General features: G+C 38.4%; 1 protein-coding gene across 3 annotated transcripts in view; it reads left to right on the forward strand.

The window, feature by feature from the left end:
• POLA1 (DNA polymerase alpha 1, catalytic subunit) overlaps positions 1–12,483 on the forward strand; it is a 283,290-nt gene that overhangs the window by 98,762 nt on the left and 172,045 nt on the right. For 2 of the 3 annotated variants that reach the window (XM_032620647.1, XM_032620650.1), the window contains exons 23-26: positions 6,550–6,582; positions 7,313–7,405; positions 8,634–8,839; positions 10,659–10,791. In XM_032620647.1, coding sequence (XP_032476538.1) covers positions 6,550–6,582; positions 7,313–7,405; positions 8,634–8,839; positions 10,659–10,791 — 465 coding nt within the window. The remainder of the gene's footprint in view (positions 1–6,549; positions 6,583–7,312; positions 7,406–8,633; positions 8,840–10,658; positions 10,792–12,483) is intronic. The other variant, XM_032620648.1, reaches the window with a different exon arrangement.

A 12,483-nucleotide genomic window follows, 5' to 3' on the forward strand; every position in this document is an offset into this window, starting at 1 on the left:
GTGAAGGTTTGGAGGAGATGGTTGGGATTTAGAATAAATGCTTGTGGGACAGACAATTGAATATGGGCCTGGAGAGAGAAAATGTTGAGTTATCAGTATAATATCACTGATTCTCAGCCAGGGGCAGTTATGCTCCTCAGGAATCATTTGGCAATATCTGGAGAAAATTTTGGTCACAACTGAAGAGTATATGTGTGTGTCTGTGCACACATATGCATGTGCATGCATGCTACTGGCATCTAGTGGGTAGAGGCCAGGGCCAGCCTTCCATGACAGAGAATTATCCAGCCTAAATGTCAGTAGTTCTGAGGACGAGAAACACTGGTGTGTGTGTGTGTGTGTGTGTGTGTGTGTGTGTGTAGGTGTGTGTGTAGGTGTGCATGTATTCTCCCGGAGCAGGGGAGCAGGGTTATCTCAAGACAAAGTGTCAGATGTTTTATATACTGTAAATGTGCCCACCCACTTAAATGAAGTGCATAAAGTTATATGCAGACAACTCGTGAGAGCTTATGTATTTCTAGTTATTTTACGACCAAGTGGCCTTCAGAAGCAATCTAGAATATGGCAATATAGTCTTACAATGATAGTTGTCTTTGTTGGATATATTAGTGCCTCCTTTTCATAACACTAAAGAAATGAGTGTGGTACAAAGTCAAAGCAGCCATATATAAGGAAGAGATATTGCTACTTGTCAAACTTGAATTCTAGATTTTTAGATCTGGGAGGAATCCCAACCTCTTAATTTTATAAATGAGGATGCTAAGACCTAGAGGGGGAAACCAACTTGTTCGCAAATCACTTAGCTAGTAATTGGCAGTTTTAAACCAGTATTCAGATTTCAGACCCCTGACTTTTTAGTTTTTTTAACTCGTATTTGTATAACGTTTTATCTTTGTAAAGCATGTTTTCAGTGTACGGTTCTTCTTATTACCACCTAGCTCTGGGAACTAGGTGGTAGTATTATCGCAGTTTTAAAGAATGTAAAGCTAAGGTTTAAAGGCAGTAGAGAGCCCAGTGTCATGGGAATGGAGGAGACAGAAAGTAGGGTGCTTATTAAATCCATAGCCCTTGCTCCCTGAACATCTTAGAGAGAAGACACATATCTAAGAATAACAGAGAATAGGAAAATAGGAAAAAGGCGATCTAATATAATGAAGATGAAATAAAAGATGTTTGCCAAGCAGGAGAACTGAGTAACACCGAGTCCTGCTTGGAAACTGCTGAAACTGGGAATAGGGAAAGCTTAATGATTGGATTACCAAATATCATAATATTTATATTTCTTCTACTTTTCTCTTCCCCATCCTTCAAAACCATTCATGTTGCTACCCCTATTATGCTAATGTATTACAAAAAGTTTCCAGTTTATTTCTAATTTTATGTCATCAGTAACAGAAGAATCCTAAAGCCATTTGAGATTTCACTTGTCATTCTGTTCGTGCGTTATTTGTTTCGAATTTGACCTTAACCCAGCATTTTCTTATCTTAGAAGATTCCCATTTTGTTTAGTTTCTGCATCAGATATCAAAGTGGGTTTCTTGTTAGTAGATATTACTATAATAGATGTATGCTTTTGGAATAAGAGCTTGAAATTTTATTTTTTTTAACTGTGGGAAGTTGGTGTTTTCTCTCTCATTTAATATTGATAAGTACTGTTTGGGACTTCCCTGGTGGCGCAGTGGCTAAGAATTTGCCTGCCAATGCAGGGGACACAGGTTCCATCCCTGGTCTGGGAAGATCCCACATGCCACGGAGCACCTAAGCCCGTGAGCCACAACTACTGAGCCTGTGCTCTAGAGCCCGCGAGCCACAACTACTGAGCCCACGTGCCACAGCTACTGAAGCCTGTGCGCCTAGAGCACGTGCTCTGCAACAAGGGAAGGCACCACAATGAGAAGCCTGCGCACCGCAACAGAGTAGCCCCCGCTCGCTGCAACTAGAGAAAGCCCACGCACAGCAACGAAGACCCAACAGAGCCCCCCCCCCCCAAAAAAAGGCACTGTTTTAGTCTGTAATACCATTAAAATCATTTTATAACCTTTGAATGCATGCATGGCAAAACACTAGTATTCTGTTCTAACAAAAAATAAAGACCCTGGCCTCGTTAGGAGAACCTGTAACCACACACCTCAGTCGTGGTTGGTCTTAGGTGGCTGCTGTTGTTTATCCTGGTGCGACAAACATGCTTTGTGCTTAGTAAACCGCATCATGGGTGTGGTCCTGAACACATTATTTTCTTTAGGAAGCAATTTTTGAAATACACTTCACGTTTCCTTTTTAGTCCTCACCATCCTTCCCCAGTCTTCAGAGGCTCAGACTGGGGCTAAAACACCTTTTCGTGTTATTTTAATGACTGCTCTCCCCACCCCCAGCCCCACTCCTTTCCTGTTTCCCCCTCCTCTTTTCCCCCAATGGCACTGCTCTGCAAAGCCTGCAATGATTGATATGATGGCAGTGCTGTCATTCTTTTTAACCAAAAAAAAAGTCATTTTTGTTCTAGTTATTTTAATAGAGTCCCATTAAAGATGTATTGCTGACTGAAATACCGGCATGAAGGGCTCTCGCTGAGCTGAGCCCAGGAATTAAGAAGTCAGGAAATCGGCTGCTGCATTGCAAGAGCCTTGTGTGACACCGAATCTCCTGATTGGGGAGATCATTACTGCTATTATGACTCGACTTGCGTAGGAATTTTAAATTCCATCTGAATGTCAGTAATAACCCTCTTAGCAAATTATCCTGAATAAAATCACGAAGGCATTTTATATAATAGGTGTTGAATTACTGGATAGATTTGCTAATTAAATACTCTTTGTTCTGCTGCAGTTGACATTACAGGGTAAGATCTTGAACAATTATTCTCAACAGCTGTACTTTGTTAAGGGAAAAATTAACCACAAAGTTTATTTTTTTACACTTGAAGTTGGCAGATTTTTGAAATGTGCTTGAAAAAATTCCATCATCCAATTGGTAATGAGTAGATAAATATGCAGGTGTTGCTGTGAAATCAGATAACTGCAGACTGCCTTATTAATGAATTTAGCAAGCCTTTATAGCCCTGTGTTCTAGCTGCTGGCACTTAGAAAGTGATTTTCTGTCAGAATGGGTAGCTTTAATATTAGGCTTGTCACTGTGAAGTGAACTTATGAACGGTTATCTTGTAATCACTGTACCTTGTGTCCAGTAGACCTTTCAGGATACCTGTGGCTTTTTATTTAAATGCATTTCCTTAATGGGGAAAATATCTGTAATATATAAGTTTTTGATTGTTGGCTTCCAGAACATTCATGTGGTATGGGCCTTTTAACAAGGCAGTGAAACACAATGAAAAGAAAATGAGACATAAGGTCCAGCTTCCAGATCAAGCTGTTGATTAGCTCTGTTACTTTGGGCAAAATCGTAGAGCCTAGTTTTCCTCATCTGTAAAATGGGGTTTATAATAGCGCCTACTCCTCAGGATTATTCATTCAGCATTCTACAGATATTCATTAATAGCTACCATGTACCAGGGCCTCTGCTAGATAATAAAGAGTTTGGTAACCCACAGGAAAGATGGTGGTTAAAAGTATTGTCAGAAATTGGTACAACCTCTTTGGAGACCTGTTTGGCTATATTTATCAAAAATGTAAAAACACAACCTTTGATCCAATAAGCCCTCTTGTAGGAGTTTATCTCATTACTGGCAGATTGGCAAATTACATGTATATAAGGATTATTTATTAAAGTGTGTTTATGAAGGTAAGGATTAGGAACCACCTACGTTCATTAACAGCACTAGTTAAATCATGCTTGAGTCGTACAGTGGAATACTGTGTAGTCGTTAAAAAAAGAATAAGGCAGCTCTTTATGTGTGGGTATGGAATAATCTCTAAAATAAAGTATTAGGTGAAAAAAGCAGTTGCGGTATGTATAGTCTTTATAGTTTGCTTAGTTTCCTATCATTTTTTGCAAAGCATCCGCTGAGAGGTTTCTGCCACCAAAGGGGAACTCATTTTAGTAGCAGCCCTCAAATTGTGTGTGGAAATGGTTGTGAGTTGGTGGAAGGACAGCATGAGGGTGGGTGGTGGATCTGAAAGGTGAACGTCGACACTTCATGTTGGAGGTGCACTTAGGGATGATATAGTAGGTTTGGTTCACAGTGCAAAAGGAGAGCAGAAGAAATCTGTTAGTGCATATGTGGAATTGGAGTCAAAGGTTGACAGATTGCTTCTGAGGTGGTGTACTTAGCAGGGAATGCTTACCTGGTGGGGTTGTCCGTTGTGATGAGGAAAGCCAAGCCTAGCAAGGTGGAAGGGGCAGAGGCTGAAGAGAACTCATGATAAGTAGTTTTGTCCTCACTATGATTAACTTGACTTGGGTTGATCTCATTATTGCCCTTTTCCCAAAGGAATTGTCAGGTATTCTCCCACAGTGCATTTCCCTGTAATTTATATGTTAATAAATGAAGATGAAGTGGAAGAGAGTGAATGTTTTTTATGAGTTAACTGGATTTTAGTGTCTAGTAGAAGAGTGATTGGGATTACTATGAGACCTATCAGTCAACTAGCCAACAGTTTTTCGAGTGCCTGTTAGATGTGAAGCGCAAACATGTGCTCTGACCTCCAGGAGCTTGTGGTCTAGTTGGGTAGGGGACAAACTGTCAGCTAAAAACTGTTTCCAGGGACTTCCCTGGCAGTCCAGTGGTTGGGACTCCGCCTTCCAGTGCAAGGGTGCAGGTTCAGTCCCTGGTTGGGGAGCTAAGATCCCACATGCCTTGTGGCCAAAAGGCCAGAACATAAAACAGAAGCAATATTATAACAAATTCAATAAAGACTTAAAAAAATGGTCCACATCAAAAAAAAAACTTAAAAAAAAGATTGGGATTACCATGATTATCTTAGTCCAGTGGTCCTTAACCCTGCCTGCAAGGTAAGAATAATCTTGAGAGCTGTTTAAAAAAAATTGCTGGGGCCAGCTCTTGGCATTTTTTAAAAAGATCCCCGGGTGATTCCACTGTACAGCCACTATGGAAACCATTGGTTAGCCTGATCAGTATTCACCACCCCCAGGGCAGGGGAAGGTCTTCCTTTCCCAAGAACATATGACACTGAACTCATGCACAACATTGGGAGACAGTACTACAGAGGAGGCGGGCAATGGAAATGGAACGTACGGGGTAGATATAAAAGACACTCAAAGGCCAGGATTTACAGGGATCTGTAATATAAAGGACAAGAAGGACAGAAACACCATGACGTTTGAGCTTAGTTGACAAGAAAGACCCTTGGAGGTAGGGAAAAGAAATATAAATGAAGTAAATCTTCTATCTGGGTCATTGGAAGGGTGACTTCTGGTTTAGATTGATGCTTTGAAAGATGGATGCTTGTCTAGAAACAATAGCGTGCAGTGACTCAGGCCCCACGCTCTGGAGTCAGAGCGCCTGTGTTTGTATCTTTGCTCTATCACTTACTAGGAGAAATTAATTCTCTTCTCTTTGTTTTTTGCATCTAACAAATAACGGTATTAATAGTGGATGTCTTGGGGCCCTTAGAGAATGAAATGAAGAAATGCACGAGATGCTCATAGCAGAGCGTCTTGCCCATATATTTTACACATACACACATATACTGAGTGCTGAGGATGTTGTATTACTCCTTTGAAGAGGCCTTCACTTGTAAAATATGTTTTACTTCTGATCTAGTCCAAGATAATTTATGTCTGTTTTTATTTACAACTACATTATAACCTGTATGTTTCTAGTCTTACAGCTGCGTAGGCCTGGGGACAGACCTATCTACAGATACTATCTACTATATCTGTTTGTCTTTATTTACTGCATGTTTATTGAGCCCCACCTTTGCACTGGGCACTGTACTAGCTCCAGGGATATATAGTAAAGATCTACATATTTTTTTTTAACTTTTAAAATTAAGATCCTGAATACCGTAAGAATTGCTGGATTTGAAATGCTTGGTCAAGCTTTTTGTTAGCCGTGTAGTTCTATTTAAATATTAATAGCAAGAATAGTTTGCCTTTATGCCATATTATAACAGGGTATTTTATTCATATTTATTAAAGATAGATCTTTATGTAGATCTGCTTACATAGATCTTACATAGATCTTTACAGCAAATCTGCTCACGTATCTCTGCCTAAGAGTCAGTGTAGAGGCAAACTGATTTTTAGATTACGTTGATGATGTTGTTTTGAGGGTTGTAGTTAGAAAACCATCAAGAGCTTTAAAAATATATGGGAATGGGGGCTTCCCTGGTGGCGCAGTGGTTGGGAGTCCGCCTGCCGATGCAGGGGACACGGGTTCGTGCCCTGGTCCGGGAGGATCCCGCGTGCCGCGGAGCGGCTGGGCCTGTGAGCCATGGCCGCTGAGCCTGCGTGTTTGGAGCCTGTGCTCCGCAATGGGAGAGGCCGCAGCGGTGAGAGGCCCGCATACCGCAAAAAAAAAAAAAAAAAAAATATATGGGAATGACAAATCATTGGGTTACCTATCTCTGTCAGCATATATTTAGGTTTTTGTAATTATATAATGCATTAATCTTGACTTTTCATTTCATTTAGATTTTGATGCATACGAAAGAGATGGTACAGAAGGTAATGCTGAGCATTTTCATCCTACAGTGATTCTTAGTTATCATACCTGGTGACGTTTTTGTATTCAAGGAAAATTGTAACCCAGACTGGAAATGACTTCTTAGGATGCCTGGTTTATATTTATAATCCCTCCTAATGGATTATAGCCTTTTTCTTTTACTAACACTGATATGATCTAGCCGCTGCTTGAAGCCTATATGTGAGTGTTTCTAGCAAATTAGTAACAGTGCTAATTAGAGCTTACTTCCAGGCCTTTATACTGTATGTGCTCTAGTGTTGTTTGTTATGATTGATTTTTTTGACACTTCATATTATACTAAATACTGTTTGAAACTGTTAAGAATTTAATACGGATTTGTGCCCCTGAATTGAAAAAACCCATTTTGTTTCTGCTTCATAAATTGCCATGACCACGAAGCATGTGGGACAGTGGTAGACCCCCCTTTCCTAGTCTCTTATCTTTTTGAAACTAGATACTTCCCCTGCCACTCCACTCTCTGTTATAAGAAAATTAGGGAGATTTTCTTAATATGGCAGTGCTTGCCTTTCTGGTTTATTGGGGCTTAGTCTTTGATTGTGCAGTGACAATATGGGTAAGAAGAAACGTAAACTCTTGAAAAATCATCCGGAACCTGTAGTTTCTATAGCATGGAAAATCTTGAGTTTCACTGGGTGCGTGATGGTCACAGTGTTTTTGTTGTTAACTTTTATGATATTTGCTTTTCATTAGATGAATCTTGAAGTTATTTATGGAGATACAGATTCAATTATGATCAACACCAATAGCACCAATCTGGAAGAAGTGTTTAAATTGGGAAACAAGGTGAGATAATTTTATAAAATTATCTGTTTTAACCTGCTTTTGTGAATTCTATTTCTAACATGGAACTTCATAAATTCCAGTTTCTCTACATCTGTGTCCTTCTGAAAATAATAATAAACTTAGTGCCTTCGATTCTTCATCCTCTGTTATATTTCTTAACCTCTACTCCAGTTGTTTGTTTTGAGGGCAAAATTCAAAGGAAATTGGTTTTTCCTTAAGTGTTGGGTATGTTATACCTTTGAAAACAGTCTAAGTTTAATAAGTTTAAGGTGTGACCACATTAGTACCTAGCACATTGTCATTCTTAAGGAGAATTATGTCTCTAGTAGTATTGAGATGCATTTTATACAGTGATAGATATGGATAAGTACCTACCAACATATATACATATATCTATAATTTTTACAGGAGTACTTAAAATATATTGGAAAAGTCAAAGGGACATTTAAAAGTAATCATTTGTAGCCTCCTAATTGCAGTTCACAATTAGCAAGTGCTTTTTGAGCACTTGCTATGTTAAGATATTGTCCCAATAAACTAAAACTAAGGTACCATCTTACAAGCTAACAGCTTCCTGCCTTTCCCCCCTAAAATGCTTGAAATTTGAACTGTAGTCTTTACTTAAGAGCAAGCTTGGCATATTGTACTCATTGGACCTTGAAAAGTTGTGCATTTTCCCTGGAGGTGATGGTCTGTGCCATGACCCTATCAATAAAGAGCAGGTGGCTGTTTCATTTATTTGTTCAGCAGGTAGTTATTTGCTTAAAGCCAAGGTGCTATGGGAGGTACAGGGAGGTCTTAGACATTATTTTAATAGTCAGAGTTTTACTGGCCATGTATCTAGTTGTTGGGCTATCTAATCTCTAAGTCAGTAGTTTGAAGGTAAGTACTTACGCATTTAGTTTTTAGATTCGAAACAGAGTATTTCATAATCTTCATAAATTTCCTGGGGCTGACACTGCCAATTTTGTCCTTTGGTTGAGTGGGGTGATACAGTTATATTATTGTCTCTTTGTTTATCTTTTTATCTGTTTTTGTTCCTGCGCTTCTTCAAAGTTCTTGCATCATACCAAGCATAATACCGTGTTCTGTATAACCTGAATGAATGCCTTCTAGTCTTATGTGACTTCTAGTTTTGTTTAGATGAACTCTTGGGAATTTGCAGCATGTTTATCTTCTCCCTATTAGATGTTTGAGAAGCTAGCATTAATGGTTGAAATTTTCACAGGTGAAAAGTGAAGTGAATAAGTTGTATAAACTACTTGAAATAGACATTGATGGCATTTTCAAGTCCCTGCTACTGCTGAAGAAAAAGAAGTACGCTGCTCTGGTTGTTGAGCCAACAGTGGATGGGAATTACGTCACCAAACAGGAGGTGAAAGGATTAGATATAGTTAGAAGAGATTGGTGTGATCTTGCTAAAGACACTGGAAAGTGAGTTCAGTTTTCATTTTTGCTTTTGTTGTTTGTTTTTAAAAAAATTGAAGCGTTAACAGTGTGGAGAACACTTTGATTCTGCCAAGCACAAGGACACGACTTCTTTTTTGTTATTGTTATCATTGCATATTAACAGTTCTTACTGATTTGGAGTGGAATTTTACAGATGGGTTAAAACTTAGAAAAAGCCAAACTCGCTCAGTAAGAAATGCTTGCTATAAGATGCATCTTACAAGTTTTAACTCATGGTGAGGGTAAGCCTTCACATTTTAGATGCTTACAGAGTTGGGTTCATCGATGTTGGCTTCTTTTTGGTTTGTTTTGCTTTACTGTTTCTTTTAGAATGTGCAGTGTGTTGTGCTCCTGAATGTTCCTAGCACCTCCTTAGGGTCACAACTGTTAAGGTGTCCCCGTGTTGTGGCTTAAAATGTTCTGGGATTCAAAGTGGGCCATGTAGTGAGACTTTGTTCCCGCCCATATCATTTGTGTGTAAAGATTCTTACTAATCTCGGTGAATTTAAGTGCTAGTTCTCAAATACTGTATGTACCTCAGAAATAATAAATGTCATGACCGACCCCTTAGTTTTACATCTGGGACTGAAGGTTGTGATAATAAGACCTATTTGTTTGTTTTTAGGGTCACATTAAGTTATAAAGCACCCATTTTAAAAAAGATGAATCCTTAGGTAGTTTATGTACCATCTTTCCAGATAATTCCTGTTTTGTGAACCTGAACAGTTGTGAAAATAGAAGGACGTTTTTCTTTAAAGTGAAATTTAAAATTAATTTTAGTATTGCTGAATGTCAGCATTTTTTACTTGTTTTCCAGTCTTCTTCTTGCTTTCAAGTTGGGAGATTGAGCATTTGTTGCTTCTGCAAAACTACTCTTGATTAGGCAAAGTTGATCATCTGAGTATGGGTCACTGTTAGCCTTTTATGAAATATAGTTTGAAATGCTTCATTGCCCCCAAATGTACTCAAAGATGAAACTACTTTGTATAGACTCGATTAGAGTGTTCTCTTGAGCTTTGTGTTTTCTAAGAAAAGATGCATCATAATAGAAGTAAATTTCTCTGAGTTAGAAATGTATTAGTAATTAAAGCTATACAAATGTTTTTGTCAGGGTTCTTTTTCTGACAAATTATAATGCAGCTGTCAAACCCTCGCTCTGCATTTTCTCAGAAATGGATAAAATATTGGCTTCCCTACTCCTTTTCTTTTTCTTTTTTTCTCTTTTTTTTGGGTCTGATAGAATAACATGAAGTTTTTGAGGCATAGCAATACGGTTAGAGAACACTGAAAAATATAATAAAGCTGAAGAAAGAAAACTTTGGAATCTTTGAGTTTTAAAAGATTTGCATAAAGAACTTCATATTCCTACTTTCCTAGCTTGTAGTCATTTCGGGCAGAGATAATATCTTGATGCTTTATGAGGAGAGTGAAATATCTGTGTTCTCAAATTTCTCCTAAGAGTAGAGCACAAGTGCTTGTGAATTTTTGTAATTGCATAAAAATATGATGGAACTCATACCGCTCTCTGTACACACGCAATGGGAAGCCTTAGCCGCTACGTTAAAAAAAGGGGGAGGGGGCTGGTCTGTGTGTTTAAGGGCAAACCTGATGTTCCAAGGTTGATAAACCTTTGACAGAGTTAATGTTAGAAAACAAATAGTGATGGGCTTTTGGACATTAACTGTCATGTTAGCTTTTAGTATGGCTCTTGTCCACATGTTAGTCTAATGGCACTTATCTTCCTTTCTCTCCTTTATTAATAAAGTATGATACTAAAAAAATCAATCCGTCTCTTTTTTTGCAGCTTTGTCATTGGCCAGATACTTTCGGATCAAAGCCGGGACACTATAGTGGAAAACATTCAGAAGAGGTTAATAGAAATTGGAGAAAATGTGCTAAATGGCAGTGTCCCAGTGAGCCAGTTTGAAATTAACAAGGTAAATGTAGCATTTATTGCTGAATCCAGCTGCTGCCATGTGTTTTTCTCCTCCTTCAGATAGTTGAAAAACCACCTCATTCTTGCAGTTGAAATAAATTCTAGCTAGTGATGAAAGCTGCTTAACGACCATCTCACAGACTGCGCATTAGCTTACCACTCTTCCTCGCCCAGCCACAGACACTACCCTGTCTGCAGTTGGGGCCTTCTCTCTCCGTTCCTCACGGAAGCCTCGTGTCCAGAGGTTCTATGGAGTGATGTAGTTGATGTTTCAGGGACTTGGGAGTATTGCCTTAGTCATCGTCGTCCTAAGTTACAGTTGTTTGGGGGACAGGCCTGTAAGCTTAGACAGAGAGCGTGTGTTTGTGTAACTTTACAGAAGGTGATCCTTAGGGGTACTTATAATCAGAAGGCGTTTTTAGACGTTGTTATTTAGAATTAAGGTGGTGCCAGCGCTTTCTGTATATTCAAAGCACTTGTGCTTTTTTTTTCTTAAACTATATAAATAGTTTCTCTTTATGGATAGTCTTAGTTGTTGAAAACAGGGAATATTTTTTCTTACCTAATTTGAAAAAGAAAATCTTGGTTTCCCAAAGTGCTGTGTAGTACAAGATGTTAGGTTATAGATTTCTTTTTTTCCATTTAAACAGAGTATCCTTACATATTCCAAAGGTAATTTTGCAAATACCATTTTACCCGTTTTGTGATACATAAATTTTGTTGTCAAAACTCATACTAAAAAGAATTTTAATGAAACAGAATCTAATGATGGCATTAAATGGAAGTTTTAGAATTAAAACTCGTTCTAAATACCCCTATGCTAAAGTAATGCCAGTCATTTTTGCACATTACCTTACTCTATAAAACAGTTTTACATGGTAGCAATTACAGTGTATATTATTTTGAGATTTGTTTTCACTTAACGTATACAGATTTTCCCACATTTCTGTATTAACCTTAAAAATCATTATGTTAATCTTATATTTCACTGCTACATCTTTAATTAAAATTTTTGATTATTACATTATTTATTTTTGCTATTGTTAATAACTGTATTGAACATCTTGTTCCTGTCTTTTTTAAAAATTACTATATGATCTTTTTAAAGTACATTTATTTATTTATTTACTTTTGGCTGTGTTGGGTCTTCATTGCTGTGGCGAGCAGGGGCTACTCTTCATTGCGGTGCACGGACTTCTCATTGCGGTAGCTTCTCTTGTTGCTGAGCGTGGGCTCTAGGTGTGTGGGCTTCAGTAGTTGTGGCTCGCAGGCTGAGTAATTGTGGCTCGTGGGCTCTAGAACGCAGGCTCAGTAGTTGTGGTGCACGGGCTTAGTTGCTCCGCGGCACTTGGGATCCTCCCGGAGCAGGGCTCGAACCCGTGTCCCCTGCATTGGTAGGCAGATTCTTAACCATTGTGCCACCAGGGAAGTCCCCGTTTGTCTTTTTGCTTTTGGATGAATTACTTTCTTTGTTTAGATTCCTTGAAGTAAAATATTTGAGTCAAAAGATTTGAGTATCTGTGTCTCTTGTCAAATTGCTTTATACAAGTGATACTAATTGATAATAACAAAATGTGTGTGCTAGTTTCACCACAGATTTCCTTGTACTATAGAAGTGACATTTCATTGGTGATAATATCATTGGTGATATTTAAATAAAACATTGCTACCATAAATGGATACAAAACAGTAT

Source organism: Phocoena sinus, chromosome X (assembly GCF_008692025.1).
Source record: "Phocoena sinus isolate mPhoSin1 chromosome X, mPhoSin1.pri, whole genome shotgun sequence".
Classification (NCBI taxonomy): Eukaryota; Metazoa; Chordata; class Mammalia; order Artiodactyla; family Phocoenidae; genus Phocoena; species Phocoena sinus.